The sequence below is a fragment of the Lepidothrix coronata genome, unplaced genomic scaffold (assembly GCF_001604755.1).
Source record: "Lepidothrix coronata isolate B3197 unplaced genomic scaffold, Lepidothrix_coronata-1.0 Scaffold122, whole genome shotgun sequence".
In the NCBI taxonomy this organism is placed as follows: domain Eukaryota; kingdom Metazoa; phylum Chordata; class Aves; order Passeriformes; family Pipridae; genus Lepidothrix; species Lepidothrix coronata.
In genome coordinates, this window is record NW_016690302.1 from 1,258,033 (window position 1) to 1,284,030 (window position 25,998).

The 25,998-nt window shown below is 44.1% G+C and overlaps 1 protein-coding gene across 5 annotated transcripts in view; it reads left to right on the plus strand.

The window, feature by feature from the left end:
- RERE (arginine-glutamic acid dipeptide repeats) overlaps nt 1–25,998 on the plus strand; it is a 166,537-nt gene that overhangs the window by 50,662 nt on the left and 89,877 nt on the right. For all 5 annotated transcript variants that reach the window (XM_017825722.1, XM_017825717.1, XM_017825721.1 and 2 more), the window contains exons 4-6: nt 15,378–15,483; nt 16,924–17,020; nt 20,450–20,554. In XM_017825722.1, coding sequence (XP_017681211.1) covers nt 15,378–15,483; nt 16,924–17,020; nt 20,450–20,554 — 308 coding nt within the window. The remainder of the gene's footprint in view (nt 1–15,377; nt 15,484–16,923; nt 17,021–20,449; nt 20,555–25,998) is intronic.

Genomic DNA, 25,998 nt, shown 5'->3' on the forward strand with positions numbered 1-25,998 from the left:
TCTCCCTCCCTTTTTCTCCCTCCCTTTTTCTCCCCCCCTCTTTCTTTCCCCCTCTTTCTTTCCCCCTCTTTCTTTCCCCCTCTTTCTTTTCCCCTTTTTCTTCCCCCTTTTTCTTTCCCTCTTCTTCTTACCCCCTTCTTTCCCTTTTTTTCTTTCCTGATGTGATTCCCCTCTTTGTTTTTGCCCCACTTGGCAATTCAGAGGCCCAAGCAATCAGAATTTTCATCGCTGGCTTGTTGCCACATGAAAATTGAAGGCCTGTCTGGAGGCTGTTGAGGATTCACCCCCAGGAAAAGACTCTGGAGCTCCTTCCCTGGCTCCAGCAGGAGCTGCTGGAGCATCCCTGGTGTCCAAGGCCGTGGCAGACAGGCCTTTAATCCAAGCTGACCATCCCTGTCAGCTCATCTCACGTCACAAAACTGCTCCCATTCACTGCAAAGCTGCTTTATTTTGAGGGCCAAACTTCTGTATAAAAAGGCAAAGGGAGTTTTTTGAGAAGTGCAGCGGGACAGAAATAGGGCTGGCTGTGAAGTCCCAGGCTGGCTCTGCAGAATTGCCAGTGTGTTGTTTCCCCTGGTTTTAGCAGGAGGAAAGCAGGAAGCACAACTGGGAGAAATTTCCTCAGCACAGCACCCGCCCCCTGCTCGACTGGGAGCTGAGGGGGAAGGCAGATGTTGAGCAAACAGGGAAAAACAAGAATGTACCAGTTGTGGAGTGTAACCCCGAGTGCTTTTCCCATGCTGGGTTAGCAGGAGGGATGTGTGGCTTATAAAACTGTAGATAAGAACACCTTTATTAGCAGTGGATTGATTGCAGATACAGGAACCACAGGGTTCAGTAACACCCCCTGTATATTTGACTTGCCCATATTTACATTTCCCTTAAGCCCTTTGTCACAGCAGCAGAATCTTCACCACCTTTTACCTTTTTTTTTTCTTTTTTTTTTCCATTTTTTTCTGTCTTGTTTCCTCCTCCTTTACCCGAAGTAAACCTGTTTACTGCACCTGCTGCTGAGATAATTGACTGCTAAATAAATCATTACACGCCAGCTTGAAAATACGGAGGGGAGGGGGAAAAAAAATTGTTATTTCTGGCTTTTAGAAGAAAAAGTATCAAATTGTACATTAGCTGCGGTTTTATGTAGCAAGGGAAAATGGAGTTAGAATAAATTTAGCCATGTCCTCTAGTGTTGAATCGTGAGGGCATCTGTCATGTTTAATAATGCTTCTGACCTTTAGGATTATTGAAGTTGAAATTTTCTCTCTGGTCATTTGGGGGTACTTGAGCACTGTCAGATTCCTCGTGTCTCTGCTAAGCCTCCAAAGACACCCTCGTAATGCTTCGTAAGCTGGCGAAGATAATTCATTAAAGAAATTTGTTTTCCCGCTCTCAAAATGGTCTCCTGAAGGAATGTGAAATGTCACCGTGGTCACTGAATTTTGGGGGGTGTGTCCCACCCCTCAGCATTGCTGCAGCCTCACTGCTGGCCTTGGAATCGCTCCACGAGGTAATGCTGGTGCTCCTGGGAATATAAAATGCTCAGTGCAGCACCTGGAGGTGCAGGACACAACAAACATCCCCCAAAATGAGCCCTGTGCTGTCCCTGAGCTTGGGGGGGAGCTGGTTTTGGGGTTATTCCAGCTGGGAACTGTCACAATAACCACGGTGGAGGACAAGTGAGATGCAGAAGCATCTTTGCTGAGTCCTGTCAGGATGCTACAAACTAAAACCTGGGCAGAAAAGAGTGATGCATAATATGGAAACCAGGCACCTTTGGCTGTTCCAGCTGCACTGGAGAAAGGGCAGTTGAGCTGTAGCGTGGTACCCTCTGGAAAACATTCCTGAGACTCCCTGCCTGAAGTGTGTGGGGCGAGATCTCTACAACAGAAGGTGGGAGGTGGCAACTGCCTGCAGTGTTGGCAGCCTTGGTACAGAAACATCTCCACCTGCATCTCTGTGGGCGTGTGAGTGTAGTCAGAAATCTCTGTTCCTCCTTTCCTGCCCCATGTGCACTTGGCTGGACTCTCTCTTCCCATTTTTCCTAGTTTCCTTAAGGTTTCAGGACCTGAGGCCATGCCAGGCTGTTGGCACACCCCTGTGTTATGGGGCAGCTGTCCTTGCCTGTGTTCCTTGCCCCTCTGGTGTGCTGCTGCTCCAGCAGGCAGAGACTGGCTGTCCAGAAGGATCAGCCAGTGTTCCTCTTTGCTACACCATCCCAGGATATCAGAGTTGGGAGGGACCCACAAGGATCCTCCAGTCCTGCACAGGACACCCCGACAATCCCACCCCGCTGGGAGTGTTGGTGAAGTGACAGACATGGGGCAAGGGGTGGATGTTTTGGAATGACAGTTTTCCTCATTATCCCTGTGGGTGTTTTTTCCCTGCACTACCCCTGCTCTTGCTGTGTGAGTGTTGTGTAGAGCAGTTGTGTTCTGCAAGACAAGGGATTATTTGGCCTGTCCAGTAAATTTGAGGTTTGTGCACCACAGCACATCGGGAGGGGTTGATTTTTGTGTAGGTTAAAAAATGCTGTGAAAGGTGTGTGTTCTGCTGAGGAGAGGTACAGAAAGGCTGGCATGTGGAAGGGAAAATAGTGTGGATGCTCTTTGAATAGCTTAGATGTGTTCTGAGCTTAAGTGGCAGGAAAGGCAACATCTCCCCTTTTGTACAGCAGGGACTGATGGAGCCACTTAGGAAAATGCTTCAAGTCAGCTCCACCTTGTGACCGGCTAATAGAGCTTCAGAGCTCCTGCAAATGCTGTTTTCTTCCCTGCAGAAGGCATGCAGGTCTGTTCAGAGAGCAGGGCTGGGGGTTGGCAGAGCCTCAGAGTCACCTCTGTGTGAAGGAGAGAACCTGTGCTGGTCCCTGGCTGGGACTCGGAGCGAGGAAAACGTCAGGATGTGATGGATGTGCATTTTTGACACTGTAGTCACTGAACACTAGTCCATGGAGAATTTGAACTTGTAATTTTGATTAAAGTGATTGATTTTAAATCAGCCTGAGTTCGTTTTGGGCCATTAGAGGGTATTTAAAAGGAAAATAACTTTAATTAAATTAGGAGCGTGTAAGCATCCTGCTCTGCTTTCTAAGCAGAACTTCTGGGGGGTTTAAAATCTTATTCCCTTCAGTTGTTTGTTGGCACATTTTAAGGTTAAAAGAAATGCAGAATTATTAAAACCAACAAACTTGTTCTAAGCAAACCCTTAAACTTCATTTGAAGTTTCTCCTTTGAGAAAACACCCAGGTTATGTTGCTGTGTAAAGCAATTCCTGTCCATCCACCTGTCCCTGCTCCTAATCCACCCCCTGTCAGGAAGGCTGCACAAAGTGCTTCCCTTTTATTTGTAAAACATCCTTTTTAGGCTACAAACATGCCTAAAACATTCAGTTTATAGAAAGAATCAAATAAGGAAGATAAAAGGCTATCTGTGTTTCGCTGCTGTGAAATGGGAAGACATAATTTATGCTCTGGATCTCCCGTCGTCGTGATTAGTGACCTGAGGCTGTTGAACTTCCTCTTTATGGATTGGGAAAATGCTGTGACAGTTTTCAAGGGAATTGCTCTCTTTGAGTTTAAAGAGATGAAAATGGGTCTGCTAACAAGGACCAGCTTCAGTCTGTGCTTTCATATTCTTCACGTTTTTAAAAAAAAAAAAAAGAGAAAAAGGCAAAAAAAAGAAAAGGCAATTGGCTGCTTTGATATGTGTGAACCCCAGGACCCTGCCAGGCACAAGCTGCAGAATGTGGAATATCAGACAGTGCTGCAATGGATGGCAAGGGATCTGCAGGAAGGTGTTCCCTTGGACACTTTTTGGAATGTCTGTTGCCAAAAAAGATTGGGAAATAATGCTTTCCAAAAAGGAAGCTGCTGTTTGCTGTTGGTGTTCCCATTCTGATGTGCTGTGATGGTTCACGTACTGAAATCACAAAGCAATTCCTAAACCCAGGAATTCTTGATGATGATGATGATGATGGTCACCAGCAGGGACTGTGATTTAGTGTTTCCCTGCCTCAGCTGGGGCAGGTTTGTAAGGAAATACTTGGAAATTGTATCCTGATTTTCGGTGCCCTTCAGTGGGATTTCCTGCGCCCTCAATTCATCCAGTGTAAACTGCTGGAATTTTGAGGTAGTTTGGACCTTTTAAGCTAAAAACTTCACTCTCCAAAGTGCAAAACTCCCACAAAGTGGTGAAATATCACCATAACCCTTTATCTGGGGGTGCAGCTGTCGTGGTCTCTGCAGGGTTGGGTGTAACCTGTGCTGCAATCCCTGCTCTCCATCATCCTCCCTGGGCTTTGGGAAGGGCACGTCCCTGGAACGTGCTCCATCCCCCTGGAACATGCTCCATTCCCCACGAGTTGGCTGTTCCTGGTGCCAGAGAGGCCTGATGGATCCCTGTCCTTGGTGTTTAATATTGATGCTGAACGTGGAGGGGCAGTTCAGCCCCTGGGCTGTTTGTTACTAATTATCAGGCCAGGAAAATAAACAGCTGGGAGCATATCTGGGGCATTCCTGCCTTTGAAAGGCATTAACTGCCCAGTAAATATTTAAATATGAGCTAATATTGCATTATATTACAGATTAATTTATTGCTGCACTCACTGGAAAACCCTTGTAGGACAAGTGCTGTAGTTTGCAATAGTTCAAGCGTTGGGAAATGGGTTTGGATTTGTCAGTGTTGCTTGTGCCAGTGCATGAATATTTGATTTTATTTCACTTTGCTAAGGTACTGAACACTCAGTGAGCTCCAGGCCTTTGAGGTCAGGTTCCCAGAGAGATGTTACAGCCAGAACTGAAGACAATTGCACAGGCTTCTCAAATATGTGCTCCAGCACTGCTTTAAACAGGCTTCTGCCTTTAACACGAGTGTCAAAGAGAGGGAGAGCTCCTGATTTTATTACATAATCTCTAACACTTTAATTTTTCCCAAAAGAGACTCCTCCTGCTCAGCAGTTTGAAGGACTGAGTTCATGGAGATGTTAAAAACAATCTAACTCCTGCTGAGAAGCTGGCATTTGTTAGGAGGAAGCTAATCAGAATCATGAGCTCCCTCTAAACCAGTCAAACCAAGTTTTATACAAATTTCCTGAATAACTTTTAGTAATTTTTTTTTTTTTGGTAAGGTACTCTGCCAGCTTCTGCATTTCTGGGTAATGGTTGCACACAGAATTCTCCTGTTTTCAATAAGTCTCTGGAAGAACTGGCTGTGATGATGTGCTTGGTAGAGACCCTTGTGCCCAGAACAACAAGGGAAAGGCAAAAACCTTCATTAACATTACAGGAGGATTTCAGAGGCAGGAGCCTTTGAACTGGGCAAAAAAATGGGTTCCATCCAATGCCTCCAGTAATAAAGTAAATTAATTTGAGTTCTGCATGAGGACTGAATGGTTTATGGAACTGCTGGTTGGTCTCAAAGTTATTCTGCTGCTGGATCCCTGACTGAATTAACACCTTGACTTTTTTAAATGGGAGCTATTAGTGGCTTCATTTGTTAGAGCTGTAATGCTGTGACGATTATATTGCCCAAGACAAACGATTAGCCTTAGAAACTGTATGTTAGCTTGGCTGGCTGTGTTCCCTTTCGTTCCAACCAGAGTGCAGATGGTGTCCGTGGTCTGTACTATATGTTTAAAAACTCTATTTCTGTGTTTCACGCCTCCTTTTCTCGTGGATCGTCGTAGTTGTCTGGATGTTTATGCTTTCAGCGCCTGAGAAAAGGGGTTTTTTTTCCTTTGTATCTCTCTCTCCCAACTTTTCCTTTGAGCATTTTTCTTTTCTAGCAGGTAAATGGATCCATTTTATTCCCAGTGTAGTTATTTCTGATTTTAGTGGTTTCAATATCTGGCTATTTCCAGATGAATGGAGCCCATCTTTCCAATCTCCGGGTTCAGATTAGATTGCAGCCTGTGGAGCCGGTGTGGGGGATGTTTATTTAGTACTGATTTCCATATAAATACAAAGAAAAAACACAAAGTCTGGTGCTGCTAATTCTAGCTGTGGATATCGGGGCATGCAGCAACAATCTGTATCAGAAATGTGGGATAAGAGCCAGTTGTATCTCCTACAACTTGACATTATTTTTTTTAAGATTCCTGCTTTGTTTTCTTGATTAGCTGCTCTGGTTGTTGCACACTAATTACTGGCAGTGTTTTTATGAAGGCTGTGTCATGCCCCTGTTTATCAGCCAGTGCCTGAACAGCCTCACATGAAGCACGTGTAGAAAGCTGATTTTTTTTTTCCTGCTTTAAAACATTGGCTTGTTCTATAACACACGTTTGGTGCAGGTTCTTAAAGGATGTAAACATTGAAGTAAGTGACCGTTTCATAAGCAAATTACATCCTCCGAGGAGCTGCACAAGGAAACATTTACTTTCCAGGCATTTATTTTCCAAACACACTTTGTTTCCTGATGGGAACAGCATTGGCTTTTGTGGTGAAATGGCCAAGTCACAGGATCTGGCTAATCAGTCTTTATTTATTTCTTTTTTTCCTTTCCTTTTTATAATTTCAAACCCCAGTCTGTTTGAAGAGGTGCTTTAATTTTGCCTGTCCTAAAATTCCCCTGCCCATGGGGCGATATTTTAACAGCCCTGTGACTGTTCAAACTCCGGGCAGGGTTTGCAGAGCAAACTGTCTCCTGATTGTTTTATCCTCCAGCTCTCGGTATGTCTTTGTTCAAAGGTAAACCCCTTGGTGAGATGGTAAAGAAAATGTGGCCTCTTGATATTTAAAAGGTGAGAAATCTATTTAAACTGTATATGATGGCTTGGAACAGCCCCAGTGCCGGGTGCTGCTTGTGTTAATAGAAGTGATAAATACTGCAGCTGGTGGGGCTCAGCAATTAGATTGGAGCTGGATATACCATAAATGACATTTAATGGCAAATGCCAGGCATGGCCTGAATGGTGTCTTCATTTCAGTGTTGCACTTCTTCGGGACGATGCTAAAAAAACCTTAATGGAATTTAATTACCAGAGCCTATATTGGATGATTAGTGAAGTGCATTTGTGGTACCATTTGTTGGAGGTGACTGTTTGCTCGGGATACCTGGTTTGCTGGACCCTGTGTGGGGTGAGCCCAGCAGCAGGGATGCTGAGGAGGGTCCCAGTCCCTCCAAATTCCCTTCTGTGGGAAAGGCATAATGGATTTGGGAGAGGGAGCACACATGAACAGGCTGGGGTCAAAACTAGTGCTTGTTGCTTTTTCTTCCAGTGATTTGAATTACAGCCTGTTCGTGGCTCCTCAGCCCTGTCTGTGCCGTGCAGGGCTTTGTGATATTTGTAGGATCACAGCAGGGATGTGTCACCTCCACAGCTTCCCCTGTGCTTTGCCCCCCGGCTGTAACACACACACAGAGGTGCAGCAGCTCCGGGGGGGTTGTGAAGGATCCTCACCAACAGCAGGAATCCCAGAAAACCTGGAGATGTGGTTTGCTCAGACAAAAATAGGATGGACGCCACTGGCTGTGCATCCACTGGCTGTGCATCCACTGGCTGTGCATCCGTGCTCTGCTTCCCTCTTGGGAATCTGTGAAGGCAACACCAATTTTATCTCATCAGACACAGCCCCGTTTATCTGCTCCGGATGCAGGGCTGCAGACAGCTGGGGATTGTCCCCAGGAAGGGAGCAGCCAGCTGGGGAAAGCTTTTTGTGTCTCTCAGGGGGAGGAGGAAATGGGTGGACAAGGACAGGCTGTCTCCCAGCCCTGCCAGGCTCCTTCCCGGTGCTCGTCCCCAGCAGTGACTTTGTGCCTCTGGGATGATTTTGTGCCTCTGGGGTGACTTTGTGCCTCTGGGGTGATTTTGTGCCTCTGGGGTGATTTTGTGCCTCTGCTCCGCGTCACCAACACCGGGAACCACAGATGGGATCCCGGGAACGTCAAAGGGAAACGGAGCAGAAAGATACCACAAAGGGATTAAATGAGCTAGCAGGCAATGACCCATAACCTTCATGAAAGATCTTATCATAGTTTTATTTTAAGCCAGTCGGGGTTTTAAGCATAACTGCCTTTTTTTTAACGAGATGAAGTTATCTTTTGTCATTTAGGGTTGCACTGAAATTTTAAGGGTGCCTTTGTACTGGGGTGTATTTCACTCAAAAATCAAACCAGGTGACTTGCTAATTCTTTTGGCACAGCGAGCAGCTTTGTTTCTAGTAAAGCTGAAAAGTTTATGGAATCAATACTACAGTTTGTTTTAAATACAGACATCTCTGTTGTCATTACCTGAAATGAGTGATGTTCTTTTTCTCCTTTAAAAAAATGGATGAAGCTGTGTTCAAGGGAAGATACCTTGAGTGACACTAAATAAAACTTAAGAGCTGGGAGGTAACATCAGTGCCAGATTTGGTTGAGTTTTATAAAAACGTGCTCATTTGGTTGAGCTTTGTCTTAGAAGTGCATCCAGTTGAAGCAAACGAAATTCAGTGCTAACTCCTGATGAGGCAGATTTTGCCAGATTTTGATTGAATTCCCTGAGGTTGAGGCAGCCTTTTAGTGCTGTTTATTGCAGTTTCTGAGGGATCTTTGCCCAGTTCTCAGCTGCCAGAATTATTCTTTGTCTGTCGTGTGCGCCCGTGGAGTTCTTGCCTCGCCCCACCAGAACATCTCGTGCTGGGGAAGGTGGCAGCGTGGCAAGTTTGGGTGGTGCAGTTCTGGGGATCTGAAGGCTGTGTTTTTAAGACAGTCTAGCAGTTCTAATGCCAAACCACCCACACTGGGAGACAACATATGGCAGCCACTCGGAATTAAGATGCGGATGAGTCGCGCCTCACCCACCGCTCTGCTCAAGGCTCCAGCCTTGGTGGTGGTTCTGAGGGTTTGGCTGCCTGGCCACGTCCTGCCAGTGCACAGAACAACCTTGCACACGATGTGAAACTAATTTTGGCCACGTTTTGCACTGTTTTAAAGGTGTAGGCAAACAGATTGTTGTTTTATCCATCACTATGTGTGTGTAGGCTGAGGTTTGCAGGTACGTTTATGGGACTTTCCCCCCTCCTTCTGTAGGAAGCAAGTCTACAAATAACCTGTCTGTGATGTTTGGGTGTGTTTGCCAACAGTGTTGCTTCCAATTGTGTAGAAACTGCAGCAGAGACCGAGAGCAAAGAATATTCTCACCAAAGCAGGGTGGCTCTGAGCAAAAGGCCTGTGTATCCTGGAGGTGTCCAAGTGCTTTGTGCACCTGCATCCCAGTGCGAAAGGTTGGGATTTAGGGCAAGGTGTGTGTGTGTGTGAGGCGTGTTTTACATCTCAGAGTTACTTGTACACGAGGCTGAATTAATTTCCAGCCCCGCCGAGGTGACTTTGTGAATTCCAAAACGAGTTTTTATTTGTGAATAAAAAGGACACAGGGAAGAAAACCCGTGAACAGTCAACAAATGTCAAGCGCGAGGCGTGGCGAGAAAAATCCGATATTGTTTTGTCAATAAATTACGCTCTCTCCTGCACTGATCGCAGAAATGGGCCTTTACCCTGGAAACAGCAATATTTGATACCCCGGGCAGCTCATTCCCAGCTCAGCTCACACTCAGCGAAGCCACTGATCGATTCTCCCCGAGCCCTCTCATTTCCTGCCTCCCCTTCCCGCCTCAATCAGCCCCTGCTTTGTGCCCTGCCTTGTGCACCAGATAAGGCAGCGAGGCGTGTTCCTGTTGGAAAAGCTCTTGTGATGGCACAGTCATTAGATAACACGGGCAGGTTTAGAGGGGGCAGCCTTTGTGTGCGTTCAGCCCTGCCCGGGCTCTTGTGAGGATTAATCTGCGTTTGTTGCCACGTCCTTGCTTTCATTTCCCATTTTTTTTCATTTCTTGCTGAAGGCTGACAATGCCTCTGTGTTTGCGAGGAGTAATTATGTGTTGCTACGCGGGCGGCTGAATTAAATAATCAAGCTGCAGAAATAACATTCATTTGGAGTAATAAACCTCTGGATTTCCAAGCTGGGTTTGCCTGGCTTACAAACAGCTGATCGGGTTTCCTAATTAATTAGCAGGCAGCCTACAAAAAGATATCCTGAGAATGTTGAAATTACATGGGCTGTTGTGGAGGGGGAAGAGAAATAATCCTTGCTGGATCTCTTTAGCTCCTGATACCCGGATAGTTTCATTTGTCCCCCTCCTGCTGCTTTTTTTTTTTTCTCCTCCCCACTGGTTGAGTGGTCTCTATTTTTCTTTTTCTCTCCTCTGAATATTAGTAAATGTCAAAATTCTAAGTGTAAAAAATAGCTCTGCAGTTGGAGTGGAAATATTGGAAGCAATTCCACATGGCAGGGAAGGGCCAGGAAGGGATGGAGTAAATCAAATGTACCACTGGAGTCAGGCACCTCACGGAGCATCATTGCAACTGTTTGTGTGAAATCTTTATTTTGGGGGGGCAAACAATGCCCCAAAGGAGGAGGTTAATTTCTATTGCTAAAAAAAAACCCCAACCCTTGGCTTTGTGGGGCCAGAGCTGCTTTTGCTGCTGTGCACAAGATGTTTATTTTTACCCTGTTAAAATATTTAACGTGTAAATTAAAATACCACAGAGAATTTGGTAGCTTAGAATGAATCCCATTATTATTATTTCTTCTCTGATAGAAAAATTTCAGGGTGAAAAACACGTCGGAAAGGGGGAGATGTTCTTTTCCTTGTTCCTGTTTTGCTGTTTGTGCCTCTGAAAGAGCCCATCTGTCATCCCCAGCATTTGGGATGTTGTTTCCAAAGCTAGTTGTGATTTAACATGGATCTAAGTAGGGCAAGTAGTGAAGTACACTGATTAAATCCCTCTGGGAGAAGGTGCAGGACATCTGTGGTGGTTTGCACAGTGTGGTTACTCATAACCCTGGAAGGAGAGTGTTGGAACCTCGGGAGCTCCGAGCTGGGATGAGCAGGAACTGTGTTTGGAGCCTGGTCTAAGGAAAACAGGCACCTTGGAATTATCACAGGGGCTGTGGAAACCACAACATTCCCTACTTTCTTAAAGAGAAACCTGCAAGATTATTTTTTTTCCTCCCTCCAAGGCAGGGGCTCATTTTAAATCGAAGTTGACCAGATGCTTGTGAACTGGGGAGGCTTTAATCCAGTTACAGGTTCCATCTCATTCTTGTTCCATGCCCAAAACTGATTCATGTTGTTTCAAAGGAACAAAACCCCGAAATGTCAGCACGAACACAACCCCCAAGTGAGCACTTTGTGAGTGCTGCAGCAGAAGACAATATTTTCATTTAAGGGGAGAGTGTAGTTTGGTAGCACAGGGAATCGTTTGGAGCCGACAGAAAGACACTTTGAAATTTAAAAGCACTTGCCACGGCTGCAATTTCTGAATTTGGCAGGTGACTGTCTGCAGCTTTTCAGATGTAAAGGTGTAAAAAAAAAAAAAATTAAAATAAAAAAAAAAGTCACACTTCAGGAACTGGGGGACACTTCTTTTGTGTGCACATGGCTCTAAAATAAATAGTCTGCCACAGAAGTTGGCGCCTTGACACCTCTGAGTATAGTCTGCTTTATAAATGACATACATATTTAGAAAGTTGGCTGACAAAATAGCATGTCTAGGAATTTCTGTGCAGTGAAGGATGTAAATGTGAAAAGGAAGACTCTGACAGACGTTTTATATATTTTTAGGGAGATTGAAGCTTCAGGTTAAAACCCACAAAATCATCCATATTGGAGAGGAAGTACTGAAAATGCTTCTCGGGGTGAAGCTTTTAAATTAATTGGACAAAACTGACCAAACCTGGTAAAAAGAGTGATTTAGGAAGAAGATCACACCTCCCCCTTAAAACAAACAGAAAAACAAACAAACAAAAAAACCCCCTAAACCCCACAACCCAACCCAACCCAACCAACCCACATCCCAACCCCAACCCCTGCCAGCAGAGCACAAATAGCACTTTATTAGTACAGTGGCATATTTTTGGTTGCAACCTTATCCAGAGACCTTTCTGTAAAAAAACTGATTTAAAAAGTTACACATGCCATTGTAAATGATATTTTTGTCCCTGCTTTCTTTCCATGTGGAGGCACCAAGTTATTCCATGGGCAGCATCCCACGATTCCATGACCAAGAGCCAGTCAGCACCGTGGGGCCACGAGTCTGAGAATCTTTAAAGACTGGCCATCTTCATCCATCTTCTCATTTCTAACTCCCTTCAGATGGCTTATTTAATAGAACCTAGTGTTCAGAAGTTCAGGGTTGAAGTGGGTGTAGAGTCTGTGTTCATCCCACGCCCTTTGGCCTGGTTGTGTTTTGGTTTTATCACCTGTTCTGGTGCTAATTCTGACTTCACGGTTTTCTCCCTGGTTTTAAAAGATACATTATTGAACCGTGGTTCTCTGTGTTAGGAACCCCCTGTAATTCCTTTTGCTTTGTCCTGCCCTGTGCCAGCGTTTCCCCCCTGCAGGCTCAGCCTGAGCCATCAGTCCCACTCCTGTTGGCAGCACAGGGCCATTCATCACTTCCCTAAAAACTCCTTCGATCCAGCCCCGCCTCCTGAAATCCAATCTCCCGGCTGAGAATCTGATTGCAGGGGAGGAAATGTTGTTGTTCTCCTTCGTGTGCCAGAGAAACCGCGAAACCCCTGGAATAAAGCACAGGGAGGGGAACAACTGAGGCATTCGGAGGGGTTCCCACTCGCAGTGGGAAGTGAAATATCTTCCCATCAAATTCAAAGGCTTCAGCTGGCAGAAAGCTCCAGCCTGTGTGTAGATGTTATCCTTTTTTTTTTAAACTGTGGGATTTTTGAGTGATGAGGTGATAAAATGCTGCCAAACACAGTAAATGCTTTGCCTGCCTCCTTTGTGTGTTCATGTGTGAATATTCCTGATGAGCTCCTGGGTAATCCCCTGCTATCCCATTTCTTTAGTGCATATCGGGGAGCATTGGCAGTGAAGCTTCCAGGGGATGTGGCAAAAAAACTTCTCTTTGCTTTGGCTGAATGGCAAAAAAGGGTATTTTGGGAGGAGGGCAGAGGGTGAGGTGGTCCCTTATGGCAGCAAGTGGGAAAACCTCACTTCCAGCCACTGATTTCTCCTCTCCAGAGTATCTGAACGCTTTGGAAGTGCTGACCTTGGCCTCATCCCTGCCCTGCTAAAAGCCCTGTGCTGTTCTAGGATAGAATTAGAAACAGAGAGAGGGAAGTGGGGTGCTGGCATCACCACCTCCTTTAGAGCCTTGGCCTAATTCACAGAAAAGCTGTGACCTCCCAGCTCCCTGTGATGCCAAGGAAACAGTGAAAACATTTCAGTGTTGATCCTTTCCTTTTTGTTGGAATATCATCCCAGTGTGTGCAGATGTAAAGGATGTGCCTTCACACAGAATTTGTACACCCTCAGAATTCCTTCTGCAAAACTGTCCCCTCTTAGCAGAGTTGCAGCCTTTCATTCATCATTTGCTGCTTTTGTCCTCTGCTTTTTTTCCAAAATATAATAATTTACTCTCTTTTCTGGGATATCTCCGTTGGCTGCTCGTTGTTGTTCAGACTTGGGATGGTTTGGTTTGTAGGGAACTCTTTGTAAGCGCCTTCCATTCCTGATTTCTAGTCCTCCTCCTCCCCCTGATATCATTTGCTATTCAAAACCACCTCCACCACCAAATCCCAGAGTGGATTTTTCAGTCCTCCTTCCTGGTTCCCCGTACAGATGCACTTGTGCCTCCTTCCCACTGCTCCTTGGAGGGTTGTATTATTTGAGAGACCCCTGACTTTAGTGGCACAAACCCAGGAAATCAAAGCATTGAGCTGTTATTGCTTGTAAACTGCCCTCATATAAAAGGGAGTGGGTTTTTGTGCCACACAGGGATGGTTTGTGTGGTCAGCACAAGAGTGGGGGCTTTCTCCTCCCGCCTAAGGAATGCAGAGAGAATTCCCAGAGAAATGCTTGGGTGGTTGGGATGTTTCCCATCATTTCAAGCAGTCCCTGTTAGCACTTGGTGAGAGGGTAACAGATTATTTCCTTGTACTTACTTTGTCTCCAGGATTCAGGGAGGCTGCTCACAAAAGCTGTGCTGCAGGAGAACAGACGAGTCTGCAACCCCAATTTTGGAACAGCAGGCGCCAGAAATCAGAGCTGCCTCTCACCCCTTGTCCTTTTGATGTTTTCATGCATTGGACAAGCTTGTTGGCTTTGATTGCAAACGTGTTATTTAAAAAAAAAAAACAAACCAACCCAACAGAGCAGGATCAGGTTTCTCCTGTACAGCCCAAGTGTTGTTCTTGAATGGGCTTTGAGGATTCAAGTGCATCTCGTGTGGAAGTGGTGGATCAGTCACAAACTTTTCTGGCACAATGCTGCCACTGGCAGTGGTTTTCTGGTATTGCACGTGGTTCTCATCAAAGGCTTCCCCAAGTGCTTTGAATGGGAAGGTTTTGATGTTGTTTGTGAAGCAGAAACGCTGTAACAACAACCGGGCTGACGGGAACAGGAGAGACAACAGGAACCTTCCGGGCCAGTAACCTGTGGTTTAACTTGGAAATGTAAATGTTTTAGGAGCAATCCTAGAAGGGTCTAGAGAACTGTAATCCAGAAAAACACGAACTTGCAGTTGCCTCATGCCAAAAGAATGTTATTTTCCCTTCAGGCTTTTGTTTCTTCAAGTGTTTTGGAGCAGCAGAAGGAATTGCTGACCGAGGGGTTCAGAGATAAACTGAAGCAGAGTCTGTAATGACTTGATCTAAAGATTCTCTTTTTAAGTGGTGGTTGTGCTTCAGTTTCCTTCTAAGAAGGAACAAATTGGTGGCTGGAGAGTCTCAATGAAAAAGGAGCATTTGAAGAAGATAGTTTTGTGTAAATTTTGCTGTGAGGTTCATGAGCAGTCAGAGCCTGTAATTATTGTGATTGAAGTGCAGCATCCTATTCTTCTGTGTAATAAAGAACATCTATGATTATGTCTGAATCCATCTGTCCCTGGGGGTGGGGAAAAATTCTATTATCTCTTGGTTTCAACTATTAAAAAAGAGTTGCATTGAATTATGTTACTGTTGGTATTCTTTTTTGCATGTTTGGCCATAAATACTTCATGGCTGTAGAAATAGCAGACTAAGACCATGCTGCATGAGGCCAGAAATTCCAATCCTTTTCTAATCCCTGCCTTTTCTTTTCTTGGGTTAATTAATGTGAGTGAATAGATTAGTGTTTGCTGGTCAGATGCACAGAGAGATACAACTGCAGGAGGTTCTTGTTGCCTTTGAAAATCCATCTGTCCTCAGCAGGTTTCTCCGGTTCGGTGTCATGGAAACGCTTTCCTCCTTTATGGGTTTTTCCTCCTTTTTGGGTTTTTCCTCCTTTTTGGGTTTTTCCTCCTTTTTTGGGTTTTATCTCAGGTTTCAGCGTGGAAAACTTAGAAGCTTGTGTCAGGTGTGGTGTGATTTCCTTTTTAGTAATGCCTTTAGACCTTGTTTTTCAGAGCAAACGGGACCATCTCCTGATGAACGTCAAGTGGTACTATCGCCAGTCGGAGGTCCCGGACTCCGTCTATCAGCACTTGGTCCAGGACAGGCACAACGAGAATGGTAAGTCAGGCTTTCCAGAGCCAGGCCTGCTTTGCCTTGCTCTCAGTTTGAGGTTTTAACAAAGCAAGAACACTTTTGCATAGGGGTGTGAAGCAAGGACGGGATGAAAACAATCTATCAGCTGGTGTTTCTCCCCTGCCTCATTTACCTCCTGTACCCCCAGCTGTAATCAGATGCATTTCTGTGATGTATTAAACAAACCCTTAAGAGACAACAGAAAACAAAACCAACACTGAATCTTTTGTAGGCTTTCTGTGCTAATGACTAAGTGAAGACCAAATTATCCGAAGGAATTGTGACTCTCTCCTGATTTTTGTGGAGTTTTGTGGATTTTTGGGTGTTTTACATTCCTGCCCCTCACCCACGTGATTATTCCCCGTGATTAATATTGCAGGAAGGGATGGAACTGAAACACTCACAGCTCCGTTTCCCTTTCTCTCTTTGCGAAAACAAGTGTGATCTTGGGTTTAACAGAAGCAGAAGAAACTTCAGTGTACATATCCCAGTGCCATTTATCTCTTGCCTCCAGGGAAGACATAACATTTGCTTCTGTTCTTACCAGGGAAGTTCCTTGAGGCAACTGTTCAAAATTCTGAAGCTACTCCAAGGTGAACTGTGATGATAAAAGTTGATGATTGAAATATGGAACACAGCAACTTTTCTGGTGCCTGACAGTACAAAGTTGAGCACGAGTTCTCCTTTTAAAGGACATTCTGTGTGTGCTTTTTAGCAAGAGCTCCACAAATCTTAACGTTTCTCTTACTAATTTATTCGAAACTTCTGAGGGTGAGATTACAGGCCCAGTGTCAGACAGGGAGCAGTTTTGATAGCGTGGCTGCTTTTTTATGCACTCCTGGGCGAGTGTTTTCGTGCTCCTCAAAGGGGTTATGAAGAAGTCATGGAAAAAGTTGTGTTGTGTTCCAGTTTTTTGTTAACACTCAGAATTTTCGGTGTTTCAACATGAATATCAATATTTACCTCAAAAGCCAGAGGACTAAGCAGTTAGTGCTGTCAAGATTTAGTTGAAGATTTGACATTAAATGTGCAAACCAGCCTAAACCTTATCCTGGAAAAGTCAGTAACAATTTAATTTCCTTATGTCCTTCCACCTTAATTCCTTCCCCCTAGGAGTGAGTGACAGCTTCCAGTGGTCAGTGGATAAATGTGTCATCCTTTTTCCTCAAAAGCTCTTTCCCTTCAGAAGATTTTTAGGTATGGCAAGGGAGAATTGATGTATAAGAATGGATATGCCATTCTTACACATTAATTCTCATATTCCATCCTTTACAGGCCACATAAACAGAGTGTCTGTCACCTTAATTAACCCTGAGTGTGTTATCTGAGGACCATCCTCACACTTTGACCTGTAAAAAACACTTGCAAACTGGAACAGTGGCTCCAGCTAACGAGCTGGGGGGTTGTGTTTGTGCTTTCTGGCAGACTCTGGACGAGAGCTGGTTATCACAGACCCCGTTATCAAGAACAGAGAGCTCTTCATTTCGGATTACGTGGACACTTACCACGCTGCTGCCCTCAGGTGAGACACGGCGGGGCTGAGGTGGGCGAGAAAACCCTCAGTGACACGAGAGGGGCTTTGCTGGGTTGGTGTGGGGTCATTAACACCCAGCTCAGCTTTCTCCTCCTCTCCCGCAGTAATTAACTGGCGTTATCTGCTCTCCTTCAGAAAGGAGCTGTAATTGTACAGTTTTAATCTCGGTTAATCGATGTTGCTCAGGAGATATTGTTTGCCGGCGTTGCCAGCTGAGGTCATCGCGGGTTCCTGCGGCAGCGCTGCCCTTCCCTGCTCGGGGTTTGATTGCCCTGGTAACGGTGGCATCTCCTGCAGCACGGACTGCTGGGGTGCTGCCCTGATTAAATTGTGTTAAAAGGCTTTTTCTCCCGGGCCCTTGTCATTGTCACAGCTCAGAGCTCCATTAAACGCTGCCCGCACACCCAGAGGGAACTGTTCCTGCTCCCTGCCCTTCCCCGGGGGCTGCTGCTCTTGCTCACCGAGTGTTTGCCTGAGCTGTCCAAGCTGAGGGGGACACGCCACCACTGCCAAATGTTTTCGGAGAAAAACAGCCAGGCGTTATTTTTCAGCTGATTTTCAGCCTGCCAAACATGCCTGGATATTGTCAAAATGCAAATTGAATAATCTCCCTGCTAATAATGCTCAGATGGTGTTTCACCAGAGCCATCTGGAGACATTTTTGTGCTCAGAGTCACTTTGCTGAAGCCACTTTACTTCAAGACAAACTTAACTCCTGTTCTATTGGGGGGGGGAAAGTCTTTGATTTATGTATTAGACTTCTTTTATAAACTCAGAGCATTCCAGGGGTGCACTACAAGCTCGTGGAATTCCACAGTGCCTTTGCAGAGTTACAGGAGGTCGATTTGCAATTTTAAATGAGCATTCTCAGAGAGCAGCTAGCAGGAGGTTGGCTGTCCTGATGGAACCAGGCTGGAAATCTGTCTGCTTCAACAGAGAGAAACTCAACTGTGTGCCTGGAATTTTCCCTGGGAGTATTTTACCTTCTCTTCTACATCCTTTCTGTTTTGTTTTTTTGGTTTGTTTGTTTTTTTTTTTCTTTTAAAGAAAAGATAGAAATGGAAAGTTAAAAATGGAATTTACAGGTATGGCAAACAACCTAGAAAAATAACCTTCTCCCAGTGTACAAGTTGAACATAAGGATAATGGCACGTGGTGTTCTCCCTGAGAACGTGGGGTGGGCAGAGTGTGTCGTGATGCATGAAAGGTTAACGTGAAATTCTAATTTATTATAATACCAGATTATTCCTCTGCCCTCTGCAAACAAATGGACACAGGATGAATTGATGACAAACTGGGAAATAAAACCGGTGATTGTAACTACCAATCCTCTGCTCCAACAAGTGGAAAAATTTAACTGGAGCAGAGTTGTAGCTCCCTGTGGAAGTGTGTAATAAAAATGATGTGCTTAATTTTACCTGTATGGTGAATCTTTGTGGTGAGTGCAGCACTCCTTGTGTGAAATGCTGTGAACAAGATGTGCTGCTGCCACTGACACAGATAATGCAGCTTAGCTGGCAAATGCTTATTAACTGTCAGCTGAATTATTGAAAGGAAACTCAATCTCTTTCCCTAGAACGCTTTTAAAATGTGAATTTAATGTGAATTATCAAAACAAATCCCCCTTCTCGTTTTCTGTCGTTCTAAATGACTAAACCAGGAAACCAGCAGCAGCCACCGGGGAGAAAATCGGTGTCAGGGAGGAGTTTGGCGTTGAGTGTTTGTGTGGGATGGGTGTTCCACACCTTGCTGATGTTCCATTAGAGCCTGGCACGGCCTGGTCAGTGCCCAGTGCTCTCTGTGCTTTGCCAGCAAGGCCATGCACTGGGAATTGGGCAATGCCAGGGGCAGTTCTGCAGGATCCCAGTATCGATTTTGGCTTCAACAGCTTTATTCCTCCTTCATCCTCCCGGGGGGTGTTTCCCTCACCTGCAGCAGGTGAAGTGTTGGAGAACTCATGTTCCCAGGCAGTTTTTAGCTGGCTGTTGACTGGGAAAGCCTTTTTAAAGTGCTTTACCCTGGAAAGATTAGGAAGGGAAGCAAGTCCAGCATTTCAGCTTCCCCTGTGCAGTCATTCAGGGATGCAGTTGTTCAGGGATGCAGTTGTTCAGGGATGCAGTTGTTCAGGGATGCAGTCGTTCAGGGATGCAGTCATTCAGGGATGCAGTCATTCAGGGATGCAGTCATTCAGGGATGCAGTCATTCAGGGATGCAGTCGTTCAGGGATGCAGTTGTTCAGGGATGCAGTTGTTCAGGGATACAGTTGTTCAAGGATGAGGTGTTTTCCCAGCTCTGCTGAGCAGCCTGGGCAAAATAATGATTATTGCAGGCAAAAATAATGATTCATCTCAGCGTCCTGGTGGCAAGAGCACTTCTCATTCCATTTGAACCAGGACTGGCAAACCTTTAACAGTGTTAAATAAGCCCCGTAGCAGCTTATTTATAACAGTGAATACTGTTCAGTAAATGCAAGGGAGAGGAGATGCTATCAGTCTGCAAAAGAGCCAAGTCTTGTGCTTTGGTTTATTGCCTCGACTCAGGTTTAGATAAAAAGCCCCAGCTCTGGCTCTCTGGCCCATTTGTCTCTGCCTGCTCCTGATCTGATTTACTGAGAGGCAGCAAAGTGGGATGTACTGCTGCCAGAGCACGAGCAGCTGTGGAACATTAAGAGCCCAACAAACCCTCTAGGAAATGAGAAACAACTTCTTAGAGTCAGTCTGAATGCTCTTCTTAAGGATAATGACTTCATCAGCGAGCTGTATTAAAGAAATTATTAGCAATCTGTGGTGGAACAAGCTAATAAATCCTCAGGTCTCTTTTTCCCCCTTCATTTTTTTTAATATGTCTTTGTGTGTTTTACTCTCTTAGGTACAAAAGGAGAAGGGAGAAACTTCTGTCTGTTTGGAATTTGTATTGTTGGGACTGCAGACTTGCTAAAAACGGCACAGCTTTGCTTTTTGTTTGGAGCTTTTATTAAACTGTGGTTTTATTTAGCTTTCTAAATACAAAGCTGGCTTCCCAGTCTGACTCCAACAATGTGAATAGTACAATTTTGGAAGATTGAAGTGTAATAAGACTGTAAAAACTTCGAAAATTAGATATTTTCAGGCTTGTATTTCTAGGTATTGTTCATTAGTCTGATTAAATTTGGGCTCCTTGGACTCTGTGCTGGCTGAAGGAGGATTAATGATTGTTTGGAGAACACCATCTGAGACACTGTAACTGGATTTCCTTCCCTTTCCACCGTGGGAAAGAATCCACATGGTTATTTGTTACAACAGGCTGGTATTTATGATGGTTTTGGACATTTATGAGAACGAGGATGCCTGTGGCTCATACCCAGATTGCAGTGGCACTTAATTAAAATAGCTGTTATTCAAGCTAGAATTCTAATGCCATTTTCCCTCTTTCTTCCAGAGGGAAGTGCAACATCTCCCATTTCTCTGACATTTTTGCTGCTAGAGAGTTCAAAGCCAGAGTGGATTCATTTTTCTACATCCTGGGCTATAATCCAGAGACAAGGTAAGTGAAGTGGCTTTTAAAGGCAACTTTACCAGTGACCTGAGCTGGGGTTCAGTCAGAGGTTGGACTTGATGATCTTGGAGGTCTTTTGCAACCTTAATTCTGTGATTCTATGACAACTACTCAAGGGGAGAAAGGTTAAAAATCCAGTGTGATGCTGATTAAAGGGAATGCAAGGGAGAAGCTCCATCTTTCTGCTGGACTGTGTGTTTATATAGGAGAAAATAGGAGTAGAAAACAAAGTTTTGCAGTAAATCCTGATATCCAGGTGCATCTCTGGGTAAATAATGTGCTGCTTCCAAACAGCTTCTTAGAAATGTGGATTTATTTTTTTTTTTGTTTTAAAGGTTGCAGACTTCAGCAGGAGTTCTTTGCTGTCTCATTGGCTGAATGTACACCCCTGAAAATACTTTTAAAAGTGCATTTGCATCTCCTAGCAAGCAAAGTTGAAATTTAGACACTTTTAAGAAATGAAATGAGAAGTTTTTAAGTGTGGGAATTCCTGCTCTCGTGTGTAAATTGTCATCCAGGGTCAGCAGCAATTCCTACTTGATGCTTTGCTGGCCTAGAGAACAAATTAGAGGTACAGAAAGAACTTCTCTTTGGGAGTCAGTACATATTTGAAGGTGTGTCCAGCTCTTTTATTTCCCAGCTCTTTCAGTCTGCCTGGGATTTGTCCAGCCAGGATTTATCAGCTGTGTTTGGAGTGTACCTTCGTTGTTTTTTGAGTCCAAACCAGGACTTGTATTTTCTTCATTTGTGGAATTTTCTAAACCCAGAGAACACCTTACAAACCCCAGCCTTGAGGAGTTTGCTGTGCAGGGGCATATTTTACTGGAGTAAAAGATGAATTATGTGGAACAAGGCCTGTGCCCACTGAAAGGTGCATTGTTCCTTTCAGTGCAGAACATAATTAGCTGTGGGCCTTGATTTCCAGGGGTATTGTTTGAAGTGGGGATTAGATAGGCATATAAACAATAAATATTTGAATTGTTACGTGGTAGGTTTGCTGTTCTTAATGCAGATATGGATCTTTCTGCTTCAGGGCAGAGCCAACCACGACCTGCTCGCAGTTAGGAAGAAATTCCCTGGGTGGGCATATTATTATTATGTAATTGCCTCTTTATGAGGCTGCCTGCACCTTATTCTGAAGTGTCTTAAACTGTCCTTAACCCTGAGACAGGGGCCTGGAGGAGTGTGAGTTTACACTCAGTGTAAGTCTCTAGGAGGTCTCTTGGTGCTGAGCTCTGGGAACGGAATATTTTCAAATAAAACATGTTCAAATGCGTTTGTAACATCGTTTGTGCATGGAGCAGTCCGCCGAGGCAAGGCCTTTGTGAGGTTTTCATGGTCCACCTCTCTGATATTCAGCACCATCCTTGCCCCCTGCATTTGTCACTGTTCTTCAGTCTTGGCATCGAGGTTGAATTCTAAGCGATGTGTTTGTATTAGTGTTTAATGGATGATTTCTCTTCTGAAATGCCGTTTATGTGAGCTGTCAGGGTAGTTTTAAACCCCCTTTCTGTGTAGAAGTAGCTGCTAATTCTTCCAGCTATTAGAAAATGACTGAGCCTGAAAAGATCAATACAATGACAAAGCTTAGCACTTAGTGATCAGCTAATTACTCAACCTGGCCAGCTCTGAAAAGTAGCTTTTTCTTCATTTGGTTGCAGCCAGTTCTTTTTTTTTTAATTTTTTCACTCTAGCTGGTCGAGTCTGTATTTTGTCTTGGGATGGGGGAGGTTGAGAAAAAGGAGCCAAGTCAAGGTCGCTTGATTATTTTTGACCTGTGTGTTTGCTACTGTTTTACAATGCATGTGGCTTCGAGTTCCCAAGGCCAGATTTATTTTGCTTTTGGAAGGAAAAGTATTGTAAGACACGTTTTGGGATGAGCTGTTGGTGGTTTGCCTTTAAAAAAACAAACAAACAAAAAAAACCAAACAGGAAACAACTTTGTCTTCAGGTTTGTTTGCTTTTCTGAGGTAGTGTTTTATTTCACACGGGGAGGGTGGAAAATGTTCTTGGTAGCCTGAAGTAACAGCGTGTTGTAGATGAGGTTCTGAATGAGTGTGAGCCCCCTCCTTGGAATGTGGGATAGGAAACATCTCTGCCCCAACAATCCTGAGCTGTGGGCTGTGTGTGCAAAGCTGGAGTTCCTTTGGAGTGGTTTTGTGTTCAGCATAAGCTCATAAACTTCCCCAGGTCTCTCAGATCCAGCTCAGCCTGGTGGGAATCTGCTTTCTGTGTTTTCACGTGTTTGCAGAGCAACTCTAAAACATCCCAGACCTCAAAAACATCCACAGTGCTGGTGGATGTGGAATACCAGGCCTTTTTGTTGTTGGAGCACACAGAGCTCAAGGAAAGTTTGTTTTGTCCTTTTCTTGCTGTTTGAAAACTTGCTGATTGTAGGTTTAGCTGGAGAAATATCAACTGTGATCCTGCTGTTGTTGCTGTTGTCTGGAACTGGTAAAACTGCATTTTGGGATAACTTTTCTTTGCAGTGAGTATCAGGCAGGGTTGTGTTTTTTTTTTTTTCCTCCAGATTTCAACAAAAGACTACTCCCAGTTTCAGTAATTCTCACATCACTAAAAAAAGTCTGATTGTGGAATAAAACCCTCAGCTAATCTTAAAGCCAGAGACTGAGTGTTAACACCTTGAATAGTGTTAATCAAGGCAGTCAGGAGAGCTGCAATGTGTTCCTGGCTCTCCAGGGTGTGGGATGCATCCACTGAGCTCATCCTGCCAGCTGAGAAAGGAAATTCATTTTACGTGGAGTACTTGAAAATAATTAATTTCATGTCTCTTCAGAGAAGTGACTGCTCTGAACTGACTAATTCCACCAACATGGAATCCCACCACTGCTTCCAGGCCTTCCTTTTGTGCTCTGACATCCTGTATGGACTTGGAGAAAGCTCTTGGAACTGTGGCTGGGGGCTGCAGATGTGCCAGATGCTGCTGGTCTGTGTGATGTGCTGGAGTAAATAAAGACAATATAAAGTTTTGTCCGACACTGACATCTGTAAATATACAGAGATTGAAATGTTACCGAGTTTTTACTTGGAACTAGAAATAACCAGGTGTTATTCTACAAACAGTTTTCATGGCCATGAATGCAAATTTCTCCTCCTCAACGCTGTTTTGTGTCCTACAACAAAATAATACCAAACATTTTGGAATACATGTTTTGGGAAGTGTTTGTCTGTGTTTTTATTGCACAACGTTTGCTTTTCCTTTATTTTTAATCCTTTGAAGTGTTCTTGGTGGGTGGTGAGGTGAGTTAAATGAGTACTGGGGTGTCTGAGAGGAGTGTCCCCAAGAGTGACATTGAAGGGGACTTTGTTCCTTCTCGTTCTTCATTTTACATTCTCTGGACAGGGATTTCTGTTATAAAGTTGGAATTAAGTCCCTCTTTTTCCTTTATTATTTTTCCCTCCTTTCAGTGGGAAGCAGGGTGGGTGTTGTCCAAGTTTCAGGTCTAGGAACAGGTGGCTACAGTGTGTATTCTTACAGGAAGCTGTGGAACTGTGTCAGTGGGATTTTCAGGGCTCCCCCTCTTCATGTTGCCCCTGTTTAGAAAAAATTTGTAGTTGGATGATACATTGATATGTACAACCCAAATGGGAGCAGAGGCCGGGGAGAGCTGCAGAGCTGGGGTTTGCTGTCATCTTGCCTGCTGAATGTTTAGCAGTCAGAATATTTTGATTGTAAGCACATAACAGTGCCTGGGGCAGCGCTAGAGAAATGATCATTATGGGTTTTAAATGTATCCATCCTTATGGCTCAAATCAGAGTTCTTGTTATGCTCATACTTAGTACAGCACCGACAGCTTCTGCTGTGCTTTGTTTAGATTAGACAATTCCTACAGCGTGTTGCAAGTCCAGTTTTTTTTTTTTTTTTAATAAGTTGAACAGTTTTAAACACAACCATGAGTCCTCCTGATGGGGGAAACTGGGGCCTGTGTGCATGATGTGCCCATGTGATGTGGAACAGATGGTTTCTGTAGGTCCTACTGAATTACAGCAAAGTTGTTTTGTGTCACTTGTCTAATAGGGCTCAGAAGGAATTATGGAAGGTGCTGGTTACCCTCACTTCGTATCAGTTGATATTGTTGTGTTGAAGTACCTTGCAGTTGATCCCTTTTAAACAGACACAAAAACCCTCCCAAAAACTGTATTTAGAGAAATGGATGAGTAACTTCCTTGGTTTTTTCTGTCTGGCTGATATCAGATTTACTGCTGTCACTGTGACATTATTTCCATGTGTCCATATCTCAATTTATCCCTGAACTGAGGGGAGCATAAAGCAGAGAGCTTGTTCTCAAGTTCACGTGAATTTGAGGGGTCAAAAACCTTCATTGGAACAACAGCAGCAAAAAAATTCAGGAATATATTTCTACTGTAATTGAAGACTGGATACATTTGGCCTTACAATTGTAATTACTTAAATCAATCAGCTGGTACAGACTGGGCAGCATATTTGGAGCAGTTGTCTTTTTCTGGTCAGATGGTCTCATTCTGAATGTAATATTATAACAGAAGGGAGTTGATGGTGAGTTTATTTGGGGTTTTTTTAAAAGTTTATAAAACTTTATCGTGTTTCTGGAAGTTTTAAATCCATAACCTCGTATAGCTTTAGTATTTAAAAAAAGAAAACCAAACCAACCATAGGAACTTTGGTTGTGTTAGTTTTGAATTTTTTCACAAGCATGAGCCAGGCTCCTCTATCCTGTATCTTAGGAAATGGCACCGGATAATTTCAGCAGAGCCACAGTAGCTGGAACATTCCATTTACTGAACATTTAAATTATTATGGCACATTCATTGAAGGAGCCAAACTGTTGGTGAAGGTTCTCAAGAAGGGGGTGGGAGGCAACACAACGAGAAAGTTGTGTATCCACCTATGTTATAACAAATTTTTCTCACTGGATTGTTGTAAGAGAGGAAATCAGGGATTGTTTTGTGGCCTGATCTGTCCTGCTTAATGGGTTTGTCTGTCAAAATTCAAAATCTGAGAAACTTTTTGCCCTTCTTTAGCCTCGTGGTAGCTTCAGGCATCTCAGGTGCCTAAAAACAGAGGCAAGAATCCTAATTAAATCATTGTGTGTGTGCTCCAGGGGAAGGGATGTTACCTTATGTAAATGGGCACCAAAGAATCTGTTTGAAAATCACATTAATATAAACAGGAAGGCAAAAATTGAAGGGTGAGCCAAGAAGTCAAGCCTGGCTCCTCTTGAGTTCACAATGTGTTCACCCCTGTAAATGACCTAATAATATCCCTTAAACACTCCCATACTTTGTACCTAGAACATTTTGTGTTCACAATAAATGGACTAATATCCCTTAAATGCTCTCATACACTGCAGGTAAAACATTTTGTGTTCACAATAAATGGACTAATATCCCTTAAATGCTCTCATACACTGCAGGTAAAACATGTTGTGTT